General features: G+C 43.0%; 1 protein-coding gene and 1 long non-coding RNA gene across 3 annotated transcripts in view; one reads left to right on the forward strand and one right to left on the reverse strand.

Annotated features, from left to right (window-relative positions):
* Nucleotides 1–25,419, reverse strand: part of LONP2 (lon peptidase 2, peroxisomal) — a 115,133-nt gene that overhangs the window by 14,247 nt on the left and 75,467 nt on the right. Inside the window, exons 12-15 of one of the 2 annotated variants that reach the window (XM_045891155.3) lie at nucleotides 14,772–14,914; nucleotides 4,683–4,890; nucleotides 4,071–4,261; nucleotides 720–1,135 (exon numbers count right to left, since the gene is read on the reverse strand). In XM_045891155.3, the coding sequence (XP_045747111.1) occupies nucleotides 914–1,135; nucleotides 4,071–4,261; nucleotides 4,683–4,890; nucleotides 14,772–14,914 (764 nt within the window). In that variant the 3' untranslated portion in view covers nucleotides 720–913. Of the gene's footprint in view, nucleotides 1–719; nucleotides 1,136–4,070; nucleotides 4,262–4,682; nucleotides 4,891–14,771; nucleotides 14,915–25,419 lie in introns of those variants that run through there. The other variant, XM_045891156.3, reaches the window with a different exon arrangement.
* On the forward strand, nucleotides 1,131–4,361 carry LOC135362813 (uncharacterized). Its single transcript, XR_010408057.1, has 2 exons — nucleotides 1,131–1,894; nucleotides 4,065–4,361. It is a non-coding gene; the product is annotated as an uncharacterized LOC135362813 (long non-coding RNA).

Below are 25,419 nucleotides of genomic sequence, written 5' to 3' on the forward strand. Positions count from 1 at the left end.
ATTGCACTGCTGCATTCCCACCCGCCTTCGGAGACACGGACTTCGGCACTACTGTCCCCGTCTCACAGCGGCAGCAGCAGAGCCGGCCTAGTCCAGAGCCTGGATCCAGTCAGTCCAGGAGGAGAGAGCATGGCGTCCACCGGATCTGGGGACTGGCTCAGGCAGACAGGGCAGGAACGGGGAGTGACAAGAGTCAGGGTATCGAGTGTGGGGACCACCTCAGAATGGACGGCTGCCTCTGAGGAGCGGACTTTGTTTTTTTTTAAGATACTGTGTGCGAACATGGGCCGCTCGGCCCGATATAAATCCGCGTTTTGATTGCTGCTTCCTTCAGCATAAGCAGCACCCCATATGGGGCTGTGCAGACCCCATCCCAGGTTTCATGTCACTTGAGTACTTTACTTTCCACAGAGACTAATGGCTGGTGCTATTTTCATCTTTGTCCCATGCCCCTGCTCTGTTACTATACGTCCCCAGGTGACCCTGCTGAGCTAATGGTCTACACCCACGGTTCCTGATGCTGACCACGCATCAGAATGACCTGGGCTTAACTAAAGCAGATTTCCGGGCCCTCCCCCCACAGTTTGATTTAGAAGGTCTGCTGGTGGGTCTTGAGAATTTACATTTCTAACAAGCTCACAGGGAATACTGAAGCTTCTGTTCTGGGCACTGATGCTCTACACGTCTCCAGACAGTAATGATTTCACTGAAGACAGGAATTTAATTTTTATCAGTTTATTAACATTTCTGTAATCAACACCAGCCACCACCTGAGTGAGATTTGTTACTGTTGTGTGTGATCATGTTCACAAATTAGGGATACTTTGCTTACCTCTACCGGTATGAACAAAAATCTTTTCTGTACCTTTTTGGCACTTCATAACTTGAAATTCGGAAAAGTTGGGATTTGGGCCTACAATTTGCTATTTAAGAGACCAGGTCTGGTGTTGACAGTAAAGCCACCATCAAAAGCTGCATTAAGAACTTCATCCAGGGAGCTTGCTGTGACAAAACTTAAATCCTGTCGTACATTGCCCGGGATTTCTTCAAGGTCTTTTTCATTCCTCTGAGGAATAATGACTCGCTTCAGTCCTGCTCTGTGTGCTGCCAGCACTTTGTCTTTAATCCCACCCACCTAGGAGGAGAGAAGACAGTTACTCAGATTTCTGGTCATCCTCAGGCTGTGAAAGATCCCTGACCCAACTTCCTCTCACAGCTGTTCTGAAACATCTAAATCATCTTCCATTCTGTTATAGCGTGAGCTAGGAAAGCCACTAAAAAAGGTTAATAAACAGTGAATTCTTTATGTTTCAATTTGTGTTCTACTTAATCCTTTTAGTGGGGGAAAATGAAAAGCTTTCTATAGATACGAGCACCTCTTATGTCCATGATTCCTTTTTACACTGTCAGGTTAATATTTATATTCCATTCTGTAGTCAAAACAATCTTATCTATAGGTCGAGTCTGGAAAATCATTACATTATTTTGACCACAAATACCATTCCTACAGAGCTTAGCTCCCGCACAAGTCTGAAGCCATAACCTTTGTGTCACCTGATGAAGAAAACGTATCCCAAATGATGTAGGCTCTTACGGTGGTTTTAAAATATGTCCACGATGGTCCCTTCACAAAAGGGGGAGTCTAATTCCCCTCCCCTTGAATGTGGGCCAGGCTTAGTGACTCATAAGAAACAGAGTGCGGGGGAAGTGATGCTGTATGACTTTCACACTTAACCATAAAAAATGAGAGCTGTTGCCGCTAGGTCCGTCTCTCTGGCTCTCTTGCCCTGGAGGCAGCCAGCCGCCATACCGGAGATCACCCAACAGCCTCTGGAGAAGCCCTAAGGTGAGGACCTGGGGCATCCTGCCAACCACGACACATTTGCCAGGTCAGGTGAGTGAACCACCTCGGAAGCAGATCCCCAGCCCGGTCGACCTGCAGATGACTGCGCCTGCAATGATGGGGCCCTGAGGCAGACGAGCTCAGCTAAGCCTCTCCTGAATTCCTGACCCACAGAAACTGTGAGAATAATAAATATTGTTTTGGGTGCTGGGTTAGGCAGCATCAGACTCCAAATGCAGCTCTCAGACCCCCCAGAACACGTGAGCCCTGGAGACGGCCTGTGAGAGCTCTGCAAGCACCTGCGGCCGCACGGCTGCTCCGCGCACCCCTGCACAGCTGTCGTCTCCGTCGGCTCTTCTGGGTGCGGCTGAGGTTCACTTTCAGAGACAAACGGACTCCTCGCATGTATGAGCTCGCCTACCTTTCACTTTTGGTTGATGGTAAGGCTGTGTATACTAGACTGGATTTAAAATCCTTCTCCCTCAGAGTTTTGAAGGTCACTGAGGAGACTGAGGAGACAGCTTTTTCCTCTGTTATCTGAACAGTCGTGGGGATGAAATCTTTCTCCTGGTTGGCATAGGCCCTTTCAATCTGAAGATAACCCTCAATTCTAGGAAATGTTCCATTATTTCTTTGACAGTTTGTTCTATTCCGTTTTCTCTGTTTGCTAGAATGCCTGACAGTTAGATGCTGATTGATTGCTTTTTCTATTGTTTTTTTTCTGAATAGTTTTCTAATTTTAAAACCTAAGTTTTAAATCCAAGTTTTGTCCCCATTCTCTGTTCCTGAACTGTTCTCTCTGAACTGCCAGCTTTAGCAAGTCTTTCTCTTAAACGCTTTGAAGGCTTTTCACCTCTCATGGAATAGGTTTAAAACCGGGGCTTCCTCAAAGCTGCTGTGGTTCTCCCCTGTGGGCGTGGGAAAGCCTTCACCTGGGTGCTTCTCTGCCCTGAGAGCAAGGGATCAAGGGGAAGACCCATTTATTCCATGGACATTTCTGTGAATCCCCTGGTTTTGTTTCCCATCTCTCTCCTGCTCTCCTGGTCTGTGCCTTGTGGCTCTGAGCTCACGCTTTCCCAGATTCCTTCTGGGAAGATCGTTTCTACCTCCAATTCTATCTCACCAGCCAGGAAACTATCTTCCAGAAGTTGGTTGAACTCTCAGCTGCTGACTCCCCACTCATTTTTGAGTGTTTGTATTATTCCTTTCACTATTTGCTTAGTCTACCATCTTGAACTAGGAAGCTGAATAGTTCATGTCAGTAAAGCATTTATATTTCCTTTTAATAGCACAGATAATATTAACCACTATTAACCACTGTTACAGTCTCTTGAAATGCAGTAATTCCTGGGTAAGGTGAAGAAAGGAGATCAGCCATTCCTTTCAAATACAGACCTACAAATGTATCATAATAATAGGATTTAGAACATGGTTGAATGCCTGGTTGAATTTTAAAAACTGGGGAAATGAGAGCAGTTTTAGTGATCTCTCGACTGGTGATTCTATGATTTACTTTCACAATTACCTCATAAAAGTGTTCTCAGAATAAAGAACATTCGTTTCTTTTCTCACTTTGCTATGAACCCACCAAAATTCTGTTGTAAACTAGTACTGGTAATCAATGACTTAAGACCCTAAATGATTGCTCAAGTTCTCTGTATTTTTTATCAGTGTTTTTATAAGTAGTTTAGGGTATGGAGGGGAGCCCCAAAGCCCCATGTATATAGAACTTTTTACAAATTTAGCAATTAGACATGGTTGGTCTTTATTATAGTTTCCATTTTATACTTATTTTTCTATAAATCTATCAACTACAGTAATCTAAGTTATTTATAGGAGGTCTCACAGGGACTTCAAAAGTTGAGGAGTTAGCCTCAAGTTTAAAAAATCAGCTGCTATCCTGTTTTACACAGAAGTTATCTGCTTAACAATTTGCTAACTGGAACAAAACCTCCACTCTTCACCTCAGTGGCTGACATTTCTGATGACCAGACTGATAACTTCTTTCCCTCATAAATCTTCTTTCTTAGTAGAAGGGAAACCACTGTCAGTTTTTCTTTTATTTGATCAATATTGAAAAATGTGAATTAGTTACAAGTATAAAACTTTAATGTGTTTAAAACTAAGGTGTGTGTATATATATATACACACACCTTATATAATATAAACTATTAAACTTAAAATTAAAAAAATTTAAAACCATATAAATCACTTTCTTCAGACTTACTGGAAGAACAAGACCTCTCAGTGTGATTTCTCCAGTCATGGCTACATCTGAACGCACCAGCCGCCCACTAAAAAGCGAGGCGAGACAGGTTACTATGGTAACTCCAGCAGATGGTCCATCTTTTGTGACAGCACCAGCTGGGAAGTGCAGATGGATGTCTGTGTTGTCAAGAAGATCAAAACTTCCAGAAGCTTAAAAAAGGAAATAAGGATTTTAATGTAGAAAAAATTAAACCTGTTTTCTTTTTCTCCTAAAAAAGAGAATAAAAAAGATAAAAATGTTTTGGGTAAATGAATCCCTCAAAATATTAATGGGTGGTACAATTAGAGTGGGGTCTGGAAGAACAGTTTCATTCTACTCTAAGGAGAACTGAAAACAAACCCTTGCAAATCAGTTTCTAGTTCAGGCGCTAGCCACACAGTCCTAACATGGGAACCAGAATTTCTATGGGCGTTCAAAATCAAAGGTTTGCTACTTTCTTAAAGGTGTAACTCTTCATTTAGAGCCCACCTTCATCCTTGTCACAGAACTGGGAGATGCCTCCCGGATCACGATCCAAAGGCTCCTTCTCCCTGCTTAACAGCGCGCCTTGGCCAGGGCGAGGCCACTCACCATTAGTCAGATGGTATTTCTTCGCATTGCTGCGGAGCCAGCTGATCGCAAGATGGGCAGACTCCTTCATGACGTCCCCTAGCTGGCCAGTCAGAGTTAGCTGACCTTCGCCATCCATTCGGCTTGCCTCCACGAACATGATTTCCCCACCTAAGGGGGTCCAAGCTAAACCTATTGCCACTCCTGGTTGACTCAACCGCTCCGACACCTTGAGAGAAAGAAGAAAAATGATGAGTTCAGTCAACAAGAGCCAAATTACTTTCTGGCTGGCTAATCTCCCCACCACATGCCGCCAGAGCCTACTTACTCAGCTACGCTTCAACTCAAAGTACTTACTGCTGCACCTGATTTGAACCAAACTTCTGTTTGGCACTTATTTTTACCTTAAAACATGTGTGAATAACTTTGATTAAAGAGCCACATTTAGTTACACATGCCCTAATTTTCAAAGAACAAACTCAATTGTTTTATCTACTTAAATATTTTTATTAGGCTGCATATTTACAAATACTCTAGAACCTAACTTCATTTTAGGCAATCATGCATTTGTTTCAGAAACCAGAAACCCTTTTTCAAGCAGACATTTCTTAAATGGCCAAGTGTGAAGGTCTGTGTTCAAACCCCTAGATTTTACTTCTCTGCCACTTTTACTTTCTCTGTAACTGCTGCAGAAACACTATAAACTACTACTTCACGATGCCCCGGATCTTTTCCCGTGGGCTCGGAGGCCCACTGCACCTCCACTGCCGCTGTCAACTGAATGTGTCACTTGCCTGAGACCATCAGCCAGGTGATGAGCCAGTTCATGCAAGTCAGGAAAACACATAAAAAGTAACAATACAGCTGAAACACAATCACATTAACTTTTACTGCACCCTCTAAGCCTCTAAATTTCTTATCCTATAGAAGAAGCTATCCAGGGATGCCTGAGTGGCTCAGTTGGTTCAGCGTCTGCCTTCGGCTCAGGTCATGATCCCAGGGTCCTGGGATCGAGTCCCACATCGGGCTCCCCACACCGTGGGGAGTTTGCTTCTCCCTCTGCCTGCCACTCCCCCTGCTTGTGCGCTTTCTCCCTAATAAAAAAAAGAAGCTATCCATGTCAGAGGAACTGAGTACAACTTGTCAACCCGTCACTAATCCAAATATGAGATTTTTCCACCAGAGGTAACTTTCTCACTTAGGAGCAGAAGAACCAACAGTCTGAGTTTCTGGTTAAAGGGCTGCATTGCTGATGCTTCTTCCTTTTCCAAGGGGCTTATTAGATGGTGAAAATCCTGACTTTAAAACACTCCAAAATCATGTGTGGCATCCATGAAAGCTATTGGGCACTTATTTTTAGTGGTAAACCTGCTAGCATGTTTTGAAAGTTTGTTTCGTAAGTGAGAGACTCGGAAGTCCAAACCGCGGCATTCACAGAGCCGAGCGCATACCGGATCCCATGTCCTCGGCTTTGGCACTTGCCCTGTTCCCATATGTACTTCAGGAGAAAGACACAAAAGAGCAATACTATTTAAAGAAAACACAGAAACAACTACTTATAAAAGTGTTCCCAAAGCTCGTTTTTTTCTAATATAAAATCAATTTTCTATCCCTTAATGACATCTAATTTGGGTGGGAATTTGCCAGGGGGTCCAGTTTTACCACATGGCTCTTTTCTAGGGCTGAGTGAACTAATCCTAAAGAATTATCCTCAGTACAATGAATCGTGTAAATTTAACCGAAAAAGCCATTTGGCAGAATTCTGTTAGCTGTAACAAGAACCATCCCTTTTTTTACAGCTCAGTCCTCCAAACTCATTTGTCAGAATAATACCAGAAATGTCTCCAAAGAGTCAGGAGAAAGGTGCTTGTTGATTACTGTGTCACTTCAAGAAACCAAGCCAGTTTTCCAACTCTCCATCTGCTGGGGAGGCTTCATACTCTGGGTAGAGGTAACTGGTGCATTGTTCACTGAACAGTGGAGGGCAGGTAAGTACATATAGCCAAACCAGAAACATCCAGGCCCACGAGCATTTTATTCTGACTTGATGGTTAAGTGTTCTCATATTAACCTGAAGCTGGGAAAATGGCAAATCTATGATTTAACAACATACAGGAGGGAGAAGTGAGGGGGCTTGGCTACCAGCAACCCAAGAATCTCCGTGATTAAGGCTAATAGCTGTTATCCAAAAGGTAAAGGATCTTTAATTCTTAGATTCTTAGACTTGGAAACATTTTTTTTTTTAAGATTTCAGATTTGGGAGAGAAAATGTGCTCCTCTATGAGTGTGGGGGGGTGGGCAGAGGGGGCAAAGGGGAGGGACAAGCAGACTTCCTGCTGAGCAGAGAGCCCAACATGGGGCTCGATCCCAGGACCCCAGATCATGACCTGAGCTGAAGGCAGACGCTTAACCGACTGAGCCACCCAGGCGCCCCATCATACGTTTTTCAAAAAGATTTTATTTTTCAGTATTCTCTACACCCAATGTGGGGCTCGAACTCACAGCCCCAAGATCAAGAGTCATGTGCTTCTCCAAATGAGCCAGTCAGGCGGCCCCGGAGTCATACTTTTGAGGGCACGTGCTCTGAAACTGTAACAATCACGCATCAGGTTTCTATGTACTTTCCCTCAGAAATGAGGCGAATGCAAGTAACTGTGAATGTAAAGGGTAAGACCTATGCTTCTTTCCTGCTCTTGTGTGCAGCTTCCCAGCCATCTTGACCCGTTCGCACAGAACAATTTGTGTCTCATAGCACTCCTTAGAAAGTGATTCAACACAATAATTTCAAAACTATGTGTATCAGTACTTTTCTGTCAGTTTCTAATTGCACTGCTGGTCTGTGGAATCATCAGTTATATTAGCCAAGACAGGCCTCAGCTCGAAGCTGAGAATGTTTTCCCTGCTAGATGTCAAAGTGGAACACAAGCATCCCAAGCTCATTTTGTCATTCAATTTCCCACAGGTATATCCTTGTGCTTCAATTTCCTTATCTGTTAACTAAATCTTGTTTATAAAGAAATGGTTGATCTCTTCTTTAATAATTATATCATGGAAATCAATCATGTAAATATGCAGATTTAAGGTGTTGAAAATATTTAATGAAAGACCTAATTAATAATAGAATATGTCTTCTAGGGACACTTGGGTGGCTCAATCAATTAAGCATCTGCCTTCGGCTCAGGTCATGATCTCAGGGTCCTGGGATCGAGCCCCACTATGGGCTCTCTGCTCAGCGGGGAGCCTGCTTCTCCCTCTCCTTGCCACTCCCCCTGCTTGTGCTCTCTGTCAAATAAAATCTTTAAAGAAAAAAAGAATATGTCTTCTAAGTCTGGTTCATTCTTATCAGTTCGACGGTAGCCACGCTGAAAGAGCATCTGTGTATAATCATTGCAACTTCCTACTGTTCATCCCCCTTGATTAACTGGAAATAGTGATACCTGACCGAAACAGTAAATACGTACAACTCCTTGTGACGGTTCCAAGCCTCGATCAATGCTCACAGTTTTAGTACCCTGTTATTTACTACCGCGGCCTCATGAGAGGGATCGAGGGCTTTACGCTCATTCAGTAGTGCTTTCCCGAGCATCCTGAGCTAGGTTCCATGACAGCTCATAGAGACATAAAAGCGAATACCACTTGGAACTGACAGACTACTCAAGCACATTAGATAAAGGCACGATTCTACTCCAGCACGGGGAGGCAGTGGGGTGTGTACCAAGGGCTTCCATCTATAGGCCCTGAAGAGTCACAGATCCCTGTCTGGGGAGCAGGGACAAGTGTCAGAGAAGAGGCTGAGCAGTGTCTTAAAATATGAGTAAGAGTCTGCTGGGAGGAGAAGGGCCAGGAAGCCATCCTGAGACAGAGGCCAGCAGGTGCCAAGGACTGCAGACACAGGTAATTCCATGGCCTTCTTTCCAGCGCAAACACGTACCACACTGACTGTGCAACCTGAGCTGTGAGATGGCCGTGGGACGCGGCCACTGTCAACTGGTTTCTTTTATACCTCAGAGAGCTTTTTGTGCTCCTGCCAGGCTGTCACCACGGCAGCTATCCATCTGCCAACTTCTTTCAAGTCTTTGTACTAAGATCTTGAGCCTTGAATTCATGAATATTTGATTTTCCTAGTTGCAAATCTGTTTCCATAGCGTTCAGAAAAGGGCAGGTCAGACCCTGTTTGCCTGGGAGAGGTGCGGTGGTCCACCACTGTCAGCTCTCAAAGCCGTGTTTATAGCCCCAGTCCGGCTGCCACCGCACCGCAGAGAGCCAGCTGCTTCCACCCCTTTCAGTAGAGCCTTTTCTTGGCACAGTCAGTCCGTGGTGGGGCACCGGGCCAGGCTGAGTGTCTGACACAGGCACGTGCGGCACAGCAGGTTAAATGGAGTGCATGGGGACTTCACGACCATAACTCTTGCGGGCATTTCACTAGTGTTTATACTCTGCCCATTTCCAGCACCTGATCTTGTCTGTTTGAAAGGCAAGCATGCTGATGGAATCTCCTGGAATTCACCTTTGGATGCATTTTATTCAAGACGCTTTTATTTTTTTAATATTTATTTATTTATTTGGGGGGAGAGAAAGAGAGAGAGTAAGTGTGAGTAGGGGAGGCGTAGAGAGGGAAGGAGAGGGACAAGCAGACTCCTGAGTGTGGAGCCCACCGCAGGGCTCGATCTCACACTTCTGAGATCATGACCTGAGCCGAAATCAGGAGTCTGCACATAACCGACTGAGCCACCCAGGCGCCCCTATTCCAGATGCTTTTAAAAATGTGCATGTCTATCTTCTTCCCTTTAATATTACTATTTTTTAAGGGCAGTGACCTCTGGAAAAGGACTTTTCATACACCACTGCAGGAAGCCAGCGCTAAGGCTTTAATACAAAATATGAATGGAGTCAGGAATACTTAGAAAACACAATCTCAGGACAAGCAGGCCGGACAGAATGCAGACACTTAGGGCGTGGATGACTGGCTTTCTGAGGCTGCAACGCTACAGCTTACCTGTTCTTCTGATTGTGTCACTACATTTACAGTCTGTGAGTTTAAGACTATTATTACCCCCAGAGATTTTTGGTCAACTGCAAGACTGGCCTGCTAGGGTATGTATCCAGTGACGTGGAGGCCTCTCCTGCTTTCACTAGGATGCAAATGACAATTGTAAGATTCTCATTTCACCCTAAGGATGTTCATGTAACCAACCAATAAAAGTAATTACAACTGAGCTGACCATTATTAAAGGTCATCTCCTAACTGACCAGATCAAGTAAGATTAAGTAACTGTCACTTGATTCCTGAGCTTTCCTGCTTCCTCTGCCGCTGAATGTGGCCCCGGCCCGAGCTTCTGAGGAAGTACCCTAAGTACTCGGCATGACGGACGCCCAGAGGGCTGCAGACACCTGCGCCCACGCCCACTCCTTCCCCCCTTCTCTCCCAGTGGAGGGAGAGCGTTCCTTTCCTTTCCTTTTCTTAAAGTGAGTTTAACTGATCTTGTCTCTTCAGGAAATCTCATTGTATTAGAAAAGGTGACTTATGATACTATTCCTAAACATGAAATCTAAACTAAGTTCCTAGAAATCCTTTTCCAACCTGTTTAGGAAATTCTAAAGGGATAGAACTATGAATAAAACGTGCCTTCTTACCTTCTTCCTCACTGTTAGTGTTAGGTCAGTCACACTTTTGGCACTAACATATTTTTGCAGACTCATCTTTGATGAGAGTGAAGAACAGTTAGGGGTGGTGGAAGACTATTAAATGCAGGTATAAAATGAGGACTACAAAAACAATAAAAATGGCATTTTGTTTGTTGTTGTTGTTGTTTTGGTGATTAGGGATGATAGTTTTTTGGGAGTAAGGCAGTTGCAGGAACCAGCATTTGTGCATTTTTAGCATGTACCAGGCACTACGGTGGGGGTTCTACATACATCAACTCACCCAATCCTAAAACCCGTCTAAACACATACATGTAATTAGCCCCAACGCATCCCACTCAAGGAGGCTGCGTTTATCACCTGGTGAGTGAGGGGCCTCCTTCCTCCTCCCTTCGCCTAACCCCCTGCTCCGGCAGCTGGCTCCCCCACTTCCATTCCCTTCCCACTATGTTCTGCCTTCAGAACACTCTTCCCCTTCCTCACCACCCTGCATCCTGCTATCACCCATGGTGTCTTCGGCGAACAGCTCATGCTCTGCTGCTACCTGGCTTCTGTGTTCTCGGAACAGCTCCTCGATCCCAACAACGGCTTCCTCACCATACCTCAGCCATTCTCTTCTAGGTCCTTATCACCAGCAGAAATTCCACCACGTCTGAAATCTGAATTTGAATGCTCCCAGCCCGGATCATTTTCTTATCCCTCTAGTTCCCTTGTCTTCAAGACCATCGACGCTGTGTAACCTTCACATTCTGCACCTGCTCTGTCCTGGCTTCACTTCTCTCCCAGTGACAAGAACAAGCCTTTGTTCCATCATTATCAACATTTTCTTGTAAATAACTCACTCTTCTCGCCCCTTTCCTCATTATACCCCACAGAGGGCATCCTCGCTCGCACACGATTTCATCCCCTCACACTGTGGGTCCCACCCCATCTCACGTGCCCAAAGACTGTTCCTGCTGTCCCTCCGGCAACATCCATCCCGCTCTCTCTACTGGCTTGCTGTGATCAGCACACAGGCCTCCACTTGCAAACAGCCTCCCTGTGGCCACGTCATTTCTCTGCAATCCTTCATAGCCAAGTTCTGAAAAGAGGAGCCTCCACACTGTTTCCTCACCTCCCGTTCTTTCTTCCACACACTCCCAAATCTCCCATGCCCACCACTCCCCTCTTCCAAGGTCACCGACCTCCATGCTACCAACGCGAATACACAAACAGCAAACACATTTGGCCATTCCCTCCTTCTGGAGGGTTTCCTCCTCAGTTCTCATGGCAGGATAAAACCCATTTCTCTCTTACCTGCCTGCTTGTTACTTCTTTCGCTCTTTTTTTGAGGGCTCCTCTTCCTCTCCATGACCCTAAGTATTGGCATTCTTCAGGGCCTGCCTCTAGGCTACTGGCTCTTTCTGTGTATACTTTTTCCTCTGGTTGACCTCAACATTTCTGGGACTTGAAATATTCTCTATCTTCTGACGACTCTGTAACTCATGCCTCCACCTTGGACCTCTCCTCTGGACAATAGGCCTGCATGTCCACGTCTCCTTTCACGTCTCAGACAATTCAAACTTGACATGTTCACCATCCCTGTCTTTCTCACCACGGTAAATGGCACTGCCACACAAAAATCCTGTTGCTCCCACCAGAAGCCCGGAAGTTCCTTCTAATGACTGTTTCCTTTGTTCCCTGTATGTAAACTGTCAACAAGCCCAAGTCTACCATAAATGATGTCTCAGATGGTGCTGGAGCAGTGACCCCCCTCCCCCCCAATCTCAGTGCTGCCTGTCTTCCCTATAGCACCAATCTCAACTCACAATTACATGCTAACTTGCTTATTTTCTCTATGAAAGGAAGCACCATGAAGGTAGAGATCATACCTTGCCTGTTTACTACTGTATTTACCAGCAGCTCTTCAACACGTTATCTACTGAACAAATGAAACTCTTTCTAGAAGAAATGACAGACCCCAGACTTTTACCTTTATGGAGAATACAGGCATTTAAGCCAAAAAAAGGTGTCTTACAACATCGTGGATCACTTCAACACATACTCCAACATTCCTAGTACAATCTCTCTCCAGACCTTTTCCCCAGGATTGCAGGAAGAAGAGTGACGCAGGCCAGCCACTGCGCATTCTCTGTGAGAACCGAGACCCCAGACGTGCCAGCGCTACATTCCCCGCACGTGAGAAACAGAGCACAGCTCTGGAGGCAGTCAGGCTTGAACCAAATCTCCATTCTGGCAAAAGCTGGGTCTTCTTGCAAGTTATTTAAACACTCTAAGCCTGTTTCCTCATCTGTTCTTGGAAAGACGCCATGACTGAGGATTCAAAGACATGTCACTTGTTAGAGGGTCTTCCATGGTGCCTGATACCTAACAGATACACACAAAAAGTGGCCAAGAACCCCAGGCCAAACTCTCCCATTCCAAAACACAGCACTACACTGGGTAAGAATACAAACAAAAATCTGACGTAGAGCAGATGTCTTTTTTTTTTTTAAACTGCCATACTTCAAGCCGTTCTCTTCTCAGCAGGGAAGGGCAGGAATTAACTTGGTCGGACAGGGGACTGGAGAAGAGCAGAAAGAATACTGGACTTGCCATCAGCTGGTCTGAGTTTGACTAATGGCTTCACTATTTGCACCTTATGTGAATCTGCAGGACTCATTTATCTCTTCAAGCTTCTTCCCGGGTATAAAATGGAAGACTCCCAGCACAGTGATGGCCCTCAGGGCAATAAGACAATAAAGAAATGTTCCATAAATCTTAATCTCAGAGATGCAAAAGCTCGGGCAAGGGTGGTTAAGCAGCTTGGGGCTGATGGTTCATCAGACCACTAGAGGTAGAGACAGAAACCCCAGGCTAGAGGGTGAATTCTCTCAAGTGTGGAAAAGATGAACAAAATGTTCCAAACTCCCAAACACCAGACCTTCTATTCTAAGATGCTATTTTTAAAAGGCAAAAGGCTACTAGACTCTACCTGTCAGATTCATGTTGGTGAAAAGTGCTCAGATGCCTAAGGGAAAATGAGTTTCTCCAACGATATCAAACAGAGCCGTTAAGCAGTGTTTATAAAATTTCTCATTTCTGTTCTTTTGGTTCCTTTTTTTGCCAAAGCTTCAAGAATCTCAACAATGCTTCTAAACCTAAAAGCAACAGAAATGACTGGGAAAGAAGGGGTATATGCAACAGAAACATGCATCAATCTTTTGTTATCTGTTGCTCTAGTTTAAATTCCCAAAGAATTTCTGGAACGTACTGTTCTGGAAAGCTTAGAGAAAAAAGCCCATTGGAAATGCAGGAGTCAGAACCTGTTTTCGTCTTCACTCTCAAAACCACTGCATTCTTGCAGAACAGAAAAGTAGGTTTTGCTCACTTTCTCAAGCAAGGAAAGTTTTGCTCCATTTCTTTTAACACTTCAAAATTTAAATCCATGACATCTTAAGAATTCAAATAACCAATCTGCCTCTGATTCTTACTGTTCAAGACCAGATTTACTGTTGAGAGTAAACAAGTTCTATTCTTGTCACAGAGTTTTGTAGAGAGGTTCATTAGCCTTAATGACCAGCTCAGAGTTTAAACAGATAAACAAGATGGGTTTGGGGACTACTTTTCCTCTCCACAGTTTTAAGACTTGAGGAAAACCGCATCTACTGGTAGTGATTTTGAATGTCAGAGGGAGAGGTTATCTTCTGTATAATTTATCAGACTTATTCTTCTGAAAATAATTTTTTTTCTTAAACTGAGAGGAGGTGATGGTAAAGCTTCTGAAGAACATGCTATGTTCAGTAGTATAACAAAAATTTTTTCCAGTCACTGACCCATACTAGCTCATGTAAGAATCCTATGCACTGTATCAAAATGCCTCAGCAGACACAGACTCAATACCTTTTTCCATCCACCTGCCTCAACTAAGTCCTGGGGCTCAGGCCTTTCTGACTGGACATTCTGTGGTGAGGGACAGTTAGGGGAGAAAGATGTTAATAGGGCTGTGTGGCTTTAACCCAAGGAGCTATTAACAACAAAATGACAGATTTCTGAAAGATGCAGTCTGGGTCTGCACTAGGGCAGTTAAAGCTAGGCTCACGTTTTCAGATATTTTATGCTTAGGTTGTTTCCCTGCCTCTGTCCCCCAAGACTCTGATAGCACAAAAAAATCCTTAATTAGGCATTAATGGGAATATAGAATTTCTAAGGAGGAAAGTCAGAGACACTGTTGTTAAAATGGAACTGGAGGGCAGAGAATAAGATCAGACCGAGTTTCCAGAAAAGGGTGTGGCCAGAGTCTCTGGCTCTCTGCAAAAGACTTACTTATTATCACACTGGGCACTAAAATTCAATACCATGGAGAAAACAAGTTTCCAATCTCCAGACAAAATTCAGCCTCCCAAACCTGTTCTGACTCTCCTCCAACCTGTGAAGCAGCCATCAGAGTAAACTGGAGGCCATCAACAAAGAAATGAGAACAATCACCTCCATTTCATACATCGGGGGCCCAAGGATGTCTTTCAGAGCATGGAAATCAATCAAAATCGGCATTTCAGGTGGTAGGGCTAAGTCCGGAGTGTCACTGATAGATTCAGGTTTTGCATCTTCTAAGATCTGTTCTCTGCAACCTAAGAGAGAAAAATGTGTTTAGAAATTCTCAGAGTTTGGCAGGTTTGAAAATTCATTAGTAGTATATATCAAACAGAAGTACAGCGGGCTGTTATTTAACAGATCAGTCACCTTTATATATTTATTCAGGCACAAAAATTTATCTCATGATCTGAGGAACTCAGGTAGAGACTCTGTCTTTCAAGAACCCCCAAAGGGTGATATAATGCACCGTGTTGTTCATTTATTCTCACTTGTTTGTCTACCCTCCCACTGCACATAAGCTCCAGCAAAGCACAACCTTGTCTGTCTGCTTTTTTAACCTATTATATTCTTAAGCCAAGAACAATGCCTGGCCCTGCTCCACTTTAGAGGGCAGATACTGAAGGGTCACATGCAATAGATTACCTTGTATAATTCTGTCAGATCAACAGAACACAAAGCTTTCAACTCCCTCTTCAGAGGGGTCCCATCAGGTGTCCCATTTCCTGACAGGCGGAAAGAACTTGGAAATGATGGATCCCTGTATAAGCAATGCTTCTTTTGCAAAAAGGTTATTTTCCAATAAAAACAAGCATACCTGGCAGTGCCAGGGTAAAAGCATATGAAGCCTGGTCTGAGACCCCTATGATAATGGACTATTTCCTTGACCTGCCTAAGAGCCCTGGTTGCTAACAACTTGTCGGAGCACGGACTCCTGGTTTGAGCCTATACATACAAGGAACAGGCACCAACTGCCTTATCAGACCACCTTTCTGCTCCTCTCTGTAATTCCAGTTTGAGGAAAGAAAAACGTTATGTAAGCCTATAGCCAGAAACCTGAAATGAATAGACGTTGAAAAAATCTATGAAATATTTGTCTCTATTCATCCTTATTCCTAAGTTTTCCTTTTCTTTTAGCTTTGCCATAACTCTTCCAGCTCTTATACTATCTCATGAAATGTTGTAAAATACCTTTATGATCTTTTTTTTTTTAACATACATCCTTCCTCTGGAAATGATTACTACAATATACAACATATAATAATTATAAACTTGCCATTGTGTATTTTATTTTTGGTATGATTCTCCCTTTCTGGTATCTCACGAAGTTAAAAGAACTGTTTTTCACTAACTCTTTTCCTTCCAAAAGTGATTCCTGAATGTGTTTTATAATATTAGGCCCTCATTTTAGACTCCAACGATAACTGGAAACATCCTGGGGGCTGGGGTGTCCCTAAATTACCCCTGCATAGAACAGCCTTGCTATGACCTTCTGGGTGAATAGCTCTCTCAGTCTGCTGGGATCTCTGGGGCTCCTCTTCAAGACTGAATCACAAAAGATACATGATGGAAACCAGACAACAGCTCAGATTTTCAACCACTTGCTGCCTGTCAGACCCTCTGCCCATCATTCAACTTCGCACTACCTATCTCTACAGGGTTCTTGTGAGGATTAGAGAATTAAAGAGAAAACCCTTTGCAGACTGCAAAATGACGTTGTACCTTAAGTGTAAGTCTTGAGTTATATATATTCTCACAGTCATTTCTTTGGAATGTCATTTCATCTTTCAAAGTTTGGGTTCTAGGAAGTCTTCCCTGATATTTCCAACTTCTTACAGCACTTACCTGTTTTACTAAATCTAGCTATCACTGGGTTACTTAGTAGCTTATGGGCATGGGAGGTTTTCTGCCTGCTGCCCTGTTTGCAGTCTATCTAAGCAGTATCACTGAGCAAGGGTGGAAAGGCACCCGAATGGCCAGGTTAGCTCCCTGTAGATCTCAAAGCAGAACAGAAAGTAGGTGTCATTGCTTAATTTAAATTAATGCACAGAAAGAAAAGCACTACCTGTCTAAGGTTACTACTGTATCCTAAAAATGAAGGGCTCTGAAACTTCAGCTGATGCATAGAAGAGGCTTCGAGGTTCTTTAGCCTGGTGTGCTTTTGGACGACAGGCTTTTCTGAGATCTAATTACTGTTGCCAGCCTGGAATTCACGATCACAGGAGGAGGTCAAGCTGGATGGGTGAAAGCCAATCCACAATTATGTAACTAATGCTTCAGGACATCCAATCCCTTTCTCCAAGTAGAGTAGTCAACTTAGTGCTTTGAGTACTGAGGAAGTGGCGGTGGGGAGAGCTATTTCTTTTTTTTTTTTTTAAGATTTTATTTATTTGAGAGAGAGAGAGAGAGAGCACAAGCAGGCAGAGGGACAGAGAGAGGGAGAGTAAGAAGCAGGCTCCCCGCTGAGCAGGGAGCCGGATGCAGGGCTTGATCCCAGGACCCTGGGGTCATGACCTGAGAAGGCAGATGCTTAACTGACAAGCCACCCAGGCACCCCGGGAAAGCTATTTCTTTTTCTTTTTTTTTTTAAAGATTTTATTTATTTATTTGAGAGCGAGAGAATGAGAGAGCACATGAGAAGGGGGAAGGTCAGAGGGAAAAGCAGACTCCCCGCCGAGCAGGGAGCCCGATGCGGGACTCGATCCCGGGACTCCAGGATCATGACCTGAGCCGAAGGCAGTCGCTTAACCAACTGAGCCACCCAGGCGCCCTATTTTTTTTTTTAAAGATTTTATTTATTTATTTGAGAGAGAGAATGAGACAGAGAGAGAGAGCATGAGAGGGGGGAGGGTCAGAGGGAGAAGCAGACTCCCTGCTGAGCAGGGAGCCCAATGTAGGACTCGATTCAGGGACTCCAGGATCATGACCTGAGCCGAAGGCAGTCGCTTAACCAACTGAGCCACCCAGGCGCCCGGGAAAGCTATTTCTAATGCAACGAGACCTCGTAAGATAAAAGATGGCCATTTCCTTCAGGCTTTAGGCACAGCAACGTGTAAGAATTCAATACTTAGAACTAATCTGTGCTTCAAAATGCTCCGTCATTACAACATGAGCCTAGAGAACAAAAAACTCAAGCCAAAAAAATGGTGCCAGCTAAGCAGGAAAGATAGGCTAGCATGGATTTAAGTATCATCCACAAGGTCCTACATGAACTGCAAAGTGACAGTAAAGAAACAGAATTCAGAGAATTCACACTTCGATTCCTCAGTCAAACAACCAACCAGTACATCATCATCTCACAAAGATGCCCTTCAAGGCATGAAATACTGGTTACAGGTGAGCCCTCTGCGTCCTATGCATGAGCTTTCAAGCACTCAGCTCTAGTGCCACGTTTCCCCCCTGCCAGAGGGCTCAGTACCCACAGGAGACAGTGGCAGGGTCCCGAGGACTCACTGCTGGCTTTGCCTCAGACGGTAGCCTTCAAGCAAGGTGGACTTCTCAAGGTGAGGCAAACAACAATAAAGAAAGTTCAACCTCTCCCAACATAACACGAGCTCTGTCCCGCGAGTGCTTCCCGCTGAGCCTCAGTCTTCCTCTTCTGTGCCCTTCTCTTGGGCAGAAACAGTGGTTCTTCAGATGGCTAATGGCTAACAGTCACATGAAAAGGACTGTTTCACCAAGCAGCAAGGAAGTTTACATTGTAAGAGTAAGATACCATTTGTTGGTTACCAAATTAAACTCTAGCAAACTAGTTTAAGAAATGACAAAGATCACTGTTAAAGTGAAGAAATCTTCCCAAACACCGAGCTTATGGAAATATAAAGTGATTCAATCTTCCAGGAAAGTCTCCCAAATATTCATACTCACAGACCCAGTGGTCCCAGTTTGCAGGCACCTACCCTTAAGACATAATCCGAAGTGCAGATGACTATTGTGTAGGCAACAGTTTAGACAACAAAGCTACCTGCTGCAGACTGACTCTAAGAGCAAAAATGAGATCCAATATAAATACTCAACGTCAGGAACATAGTTAAACTGTGGTACAGCCATCTAAGAAAATACGACGCAGTCAATAAAATTGTTTCCTGAGTGTTTTTAAGTAATGTGAGAAAATTCTTTTGAAACAACGTCAATTTGAGGAAAGAGGAGGATATACACTTTCACACGGCATGATTTTTACTAATATAAATATACGTGAGAATGAGTGAAATGATACAGTCCAAAATGTTAAAGTTATTCCCTGAGTTATGAGATTAAGATTACATGGTGAAATAGTCAATAAATAACAGTCTCCAATCCTGGCTCTGGCTCCCCAGTTGGCCCTGAAGAAAGTTACTTTACCCCCCTGTATCTGTTTTTCTAATCTGTAAAACCATAATAATTATAGTAACCCTTGTAGAGTCGTAGAGTCGCTGGGAGAATTTAACAATGTTTAAAGCCAAAATATGTATAAATGGGAGGAAGTGAGTTATAGAGTTAGAGAAATATTTCACACAGACCTCTAAGACTCCCAGTTCTTACTCCATAGCCCCTTCTGCTGAAGAAAACAAAGTGCCCTTTGCAACCTAATTCCACTCAGGGCCCCAGAGAGAGGGCTTCAACCACAATCACAGGACTGTTGGGAGCCACATAAATTTAACATTTGTAAGAAAAAAAGGAAAAGATAACAAAATTCAAGATTCTTCCCTAGGCTATAATATATATTACTATTACATTCAATGCACCAAAATTTCCTTTACAAATAACTTGGAAGCATATTCTTAAAAATAATAAAGTGCTATTAAATAGAAGTTGAAAAGAAAGGCCATGTAAAAATAAAATGAGAAGCTAGCTCAGCCTCACTCCACTTCAACTGTTTCTTCACTTCAAAGATGGAACTGTTCTAAAAGTGGGAGGGAGCTGAAGTTCTTTTCGGTGATTCACTCTGCTCAGAGAGGTCTCCCAGCTCTTCTTTCATCCATGTTATCAATCAGCCTGTCCTAACAGAGTCTAATTCAGGATGCAGCCAGGATGGTCAAGGTATAACCAAGGAGTTCCCCAACACGAAGGCAGCAGATAAACAAGCAGCCGGGCACAAGCTGCAACGCGCTCGCTCTGCTCACCGGCGCCCCCCCTCAGGGGAGCTGATGTCACCCCAGCTATTAGGAAAAGACACTCTACAGCTACAAACTCCTCATGAGAAAGGATTAGGCTTTCCAGAGCAGCTGTCCCAGGGACATGATCAAGTGTGCTTTCCCACCCACTTTTCCTCTCTCAGAGGAGCATGACTTAAATGAAAGCAGGCCCAAGGGCCCAAGAATCACCGTGGAAGGAGGGAAAGAGGAAGATATTAAGAGGGGAGGTAAGGAGGGAGAATAGAGGGGTATTATCATCTCCGGAAACGCCCAGGAGCTTTGTGTTAAAAAAAAAAAAAGTTTCTTGCCTTTTGAATAAATCTCGTGGCAAATGGCATCTCTTGGTAGGGGATCCAACCAATGGAAAACAGCAGAGGCCAGGAACACAAAAAAAGCTACTAACTACAACAATTCCCCAGGATGTAGGGGCAATGAAAATCTACCAAACCACAGATGCCCTAGGTGATCACCTATAATCATCTTTACTCCAGACAGAACATTTTAGTTATCACTTATTATTCTCTGTATTCTGCTTAACTTCAAGTATGCACTACACCTGTGAGTGCCGGCTCATGAGTTCAAAAGCTACACTATGAGGCAGAGCGATCATAGGAACCCTGTCATCTTGATAATGGACGAAGTCTTCATTTTCACAAAGAGCTGGTTTCTAATGCTCGCGGGGTAGGGATGGAGGAGGGAAGGATGGAGTGTACCAGAATACTGTTAACTGCAGCCAGCAATCGCCAGGGCCCAAAACACAGGGTTAGTTCTCCAAAGAAATGAACACTACCTGTTTCTGTCATATTAATACAATGTCCCTGAAATAGCTCCCTGAGAACATCTGGGTCTCATTCTGAGCCTTAGCAGAATTCAGGAAGAATCAGGAATTCAAGAAGCACAGGATAAAACCATGATATATAAAACTTTAAAAGGCAGAAAGTCAAAGATCTGACCCAACCCTCTATTTTTTACTCAAGGAAACTGAGAGCCAGGGAGGTTAAACCAATTGCCTTAAGTGCACAGCAAATTATAGACAGTACCAGGATTCCTGGCTCCCGACCAAGGACACCTTTTGTCCCAACCCTTAAGTGCAGTCTAGAAAAACTGCCTGTAGTTCAAGAGTTCCTTGACAAAACAAGGCAACTTGGTGGTAAATTTAGAGATTAGATTATATTTTCCTAATTGAAAATAATCAACTGGTACTACAGACACAGATTCCCTTCTATGACTGTTGTCCAAAAAAACCCCCCAAAACTGTGACAGACTTGGGGATGAGTGAAAATAGACAAATGGGTGTCCTGTCCAGCATATCCTTCCAGCTAGTCTCTGTCTTACTGCTTCTCAGCTATTTTTCAATTCTGTAAGCTGCAGAAACCGAAAGTAATGCAAATGATGCTCGTCTGTAGAAATGAAAGTGAGCTTTGTTCAACAGAGGTGCAACTCACCCTCTCTCCCTGTCCCATGAAGCTGGTTTTGCCAATTTCAGCATTCCTGACTGCCTACATACAGGTGTACTCCTGGATTCTCCACTGAACCAACTGTAACATCTCACTGGTTGTCTCATTAATTAATGAGTTAATCAAAATCTTTGACATATGGTCATTTTATATTTGTATGATGGCAATGATTTTGCTGTTAAGAAATTATCATCCTGGGGTGCCTGGGTGGCTCAGTTGGTTAAGCGTCCAACTTGTGATTTTGGCTCAGATCATGATCTCATGGACGGTCAGACTGAGCCCCGTGTTGGGGGGGTGTGGTCCAAACTCAGCAGGGAGTCTCTTGAGATTCTCTCTCTCCCCCTCTCCCTTTGCCCCTCCCCCCGCTCGTGTTCTCTCTCTAGAATATTAAAAAAAAATTATTATCCTTTAACACTGTACAAAAACACTTGTTTCTAAACAGTGACAGATCTTCCCAGAAGTCAACTCTTAACCACTATAAGTAGCTAATATATTTATTTATTTTTAAAGATTTTGTCAGAGAGAGAGAGAGAGAGTGCACACAAGCAGGGGGAGGGCAGGCAGAGGGAGAAGCAGGCTCCCCGCTGGGCAATGAGTGCGATTCAGGACTCGATCCCAGGACCCTGGGATCATGACCTGAGCTGAACACAGATGCTTAACTGACTGAGCCACTAAGGCGTCCCTCTGTTGAGATTAAGATCTTAGGGCCTCAGACACAAATACAGATACATCAAATTGCTTTAGGTACAAAAACATGAAACTTCCCATTTTCAGTATTCCTCCCTTTGGGTAGATCCTCAGAAATATCCAGGAGAAGTACAACTGATCCTCCTTACTTCCAAGAGGCCTTGGAGTTGGAGAGCCTGGGTTTGTGGTCCAGCTCTTTCCACCTGTAAGCTCTATGACTTTGGGCAATTTCCTTAACCTATTTTTTTAAAAAGTGTTTTTATTATGGTAAAATATGTATCACTATATAATATGGATCATTTTAACCATCTGCAAGTACACAATTCAGTGGAACTAAATACATCTGCAATGTTGATATAACCATCACCACCATCTATACCCAAAACTTTTTCATTATCTCAGCATAAACTCTGTAGTCATTAAATAATAACTCCCCATCCTCCTCTCCCCTCTGTTCTACTTTTCTGTCTCTATGAATGTGCCTATTCTAGGTAGCTCCCATTACATGGAACCATACAATATTTGTCCTTCTGTGTCTGGCTTATTTCACTTGGCACGATGTTTTCTAGGTCTAGCCATGCTGTAGCATCTATCAGATTTTTCGCTCCTTCCTATGGCTGAATAATGGTGTGTGTCTACCACAGCTTGTTTATCCACTCATCATGGCCACCTGAATTGTTTCCATCTTTTGGATCTGGTGAAGAATGCTGCCATGAACACTGCTATCTGTCTGGGTCCCTGTTTTCCACACTCTTGGATATACACCTAGAAGTGGAATTGCTGGGTTATATGGTGATTCCATGTGTAACTTGCTGAAGTACTGATGAACTGGTTTCCACAGGAGCTGCACCATTTTATGCCCCTACCAGTTTCTCCACATCTGCACTGCTTTTTATTTTCCATTTTTAAATTACAGGTATGAAGTAATATATCACTGTGGTTCTCACGTTAGGCATCTTTTCGTGTGCTTATTGGCCAGCTGTCTGTCTTCTTTGAAATGGCTATTCAAGTCCTTTGTTCATTTTTGAATTGGGTTGCTTCTGTTGGTTGAGTTGTAGAGTTCTTTATACATTTCTGGATCTCAATCCCTAATCAGATACAAGATTTGCAAATTTCTTCCATTCCGTTGGTTTTATTTTTTTTCTTTTCTTAATAGTGTCTTTTGATGCACGAGAGTTTTTAATTTTGATGAAGTCCAACTTATTTTTTCTTTCGTTGCCTGTGCTTTTGGTGTCATATCCATAAAATTGCCAAATCTAATGTTATGAGGATTTTCCCTAACGTTTTATTCTTAAGCTCTTAAGTTTAGGTCACTGATCAAAGTTTAGTTAATTTCTGTATTTATTTTAATTTTGTATTAATTTTGTATTTATGTATTTATTTTGTAAGGGCCCAATTCATTCTTTTGCATGTGGATATCCAGTTTTCCCAGCCCCATCTGTTAAAGACTTTCCTTTCCTTACTGAATGGCATCCCTGATAAAAATCAATTGACCATATATGTGAGCCTTTATTTCTGTGCTCTCTACTCTATTGCAATGGTCTATACGTCTGTTCTTATGTCTGTACCATACTGTCTTAATTAATGTAGCTTTATAAAAGATTAAAAAGTTAGCAGGTGTGAATCCTCCATTTTGATCTTTTTCAAGACTGTTTTGGGTATCTGGGGCCCATTGCAATTCCACATGAATTTGAAGATCAACTTTTCCATTTCTGTGAAAGAGACTATGGAAGTTTCAGAAGAGACGGCAGTAAAATTGTAGATCTTAACAACGTTAAGTCTTCCTATCCATGAACACAAGATATCATCCGTCCATATACTTAGGTCTTCTAAAATTTCTTTCCAGCAATGTTTGGTGGTTTTCAACATACAAGTCTTTCACCTCTTTAATGACATTTATTCTTAAGTACTTATTTTTTTTAGATGCTACTGTAAATGAAACTGGTTTTTCATTTTATTTTTTCTCATCATGCTAAGTGTAATCTTTAATACCCACCCTCCCACCCTCCCTCAGTTTGTTCTCTACAGTTAAGAGTCTATTTCTTGGTTTGTCTCTCTCTCATTTTTCTTCCTTTGCTTCTTTTGTTTCTTAAATTCCACATAGGAATGAAATCATATGGTATCTGTCTTTCTGACTGACTCATTTTGCTTAGCATTATACTCTCTAGCTCTATCCATGTTGTTGTAAATGGCAAGATTTCACTCTTTTTTGTGGCTGAATAATATTCCACTATATACATATATATCTTTATATATATATCTTCTTTATCCAATCGTCAGTTGATGACCTTCTTTATCCAATTATCTTCTCTAACCAATCATCAGTTGATGGACATGGGCTGCTTCCATAGTTTGGCTACTGTAAATAATGCTGCAATAAACACTGGGGTGCATGTATCCCTTTGAATTCATGTTTTTATATTCTTTGGGTAAAAACCCAGTAGTGCAATTACTGGAATGCAGGGTAGTTCCATTTTTAATTTTTTGAGGAAATTCCATACTGTTTTCCACAGTGGCTACACCAGTTTGCATTCCCATCAACAGTGCATGAGTAATTCCTTTTTCTCCACATCCTCGCCAATGCCTCTTGTTTCTTATGTTTTTGATTTTAGCCATTCTGACGGGTGTGAGGTGACAGCTTATTGTAGTTTTGATTTGCATTTGCTATTGTAAATGGAACTGCTTAGTTTCCTTTTCAGATTGTTCATTTCCCTTATTGTCTTAAGCTGCCACTTCCTTATCTGAAATGAGAGAAATAGTATCTACACCTCAAATGGTTGTTACAGGGATAATGAACATAGGATATATAGGAATAATGAAAGCACAGTGTAGACACTAAGTTTAGACTTCACCAGTCGGCCTCGCTTAGAATCCTGACAATGACATTTACTGGCTGTGAACCCTGTAAACCCTGCATAGAGCATGCCTGTTGGCACCATTTTTCCATTGCATTTGCTCACTTTGTCTCTGAGCCACATTTTGGTCATTCTCACTTTTTCATCATTATTATATGGTGATCTGTGATGTTACTACTGTAATTATTTTGGACCACCATGAACCAGGCCCATGTAAGACGGTGAATTTAATCGATAAGTGTGTGTGTTCGGACTGCTCTACCGACTGACCATTCCCATCTCTCCCTCTCCTTGGGCCTCCCTGTTTCCTGAGACTCAGCAATACTGAAATTAAGTTAGTCAGTAACCCTCCAATGGCCTCTAAGTGTTCAAGTGAAAGGAAGAGTCACATATCTCTCATTTTAAGTCAAAAGGTAAAAATAATTAAGCTTAGTGAAGGAAGCATGTCTAAAGCCAAGGCAGACTGAAAGCTGGGCCTCTTGGCCAAACAGTTAGCCAAGCTATAAATGCCAAGAACAGTTCCTGAAGGAAATTTAAAGTGCTACTCCAGTGAACACATGAATGATAAGGAAGTTAAACAGTCTTATAGCTGATATGCAGAAAGTTTCAGTAGTCTGGAGAGAAGATCAAACCAGCCACACATTCCCTT

Source organism: Mirounga angustirostris, unplaced genomic scaffold (assembly GCF_029215605.1).
Source record: "Mirounga angustirostris isolate CCGP_5_RB_7025 unplaced genomic scaffold, mMirAng1.0.hap1 SCAF_16, whole genome shotgun sequence".
In the NCBI taxonomy this organism is placed as follows: domain Eukaryota; kingdom Metazoa; phylum Chordata; class Mammalia; order Carnivora; family Phocidae; genus Mirounga; species Mirounga angustirostris.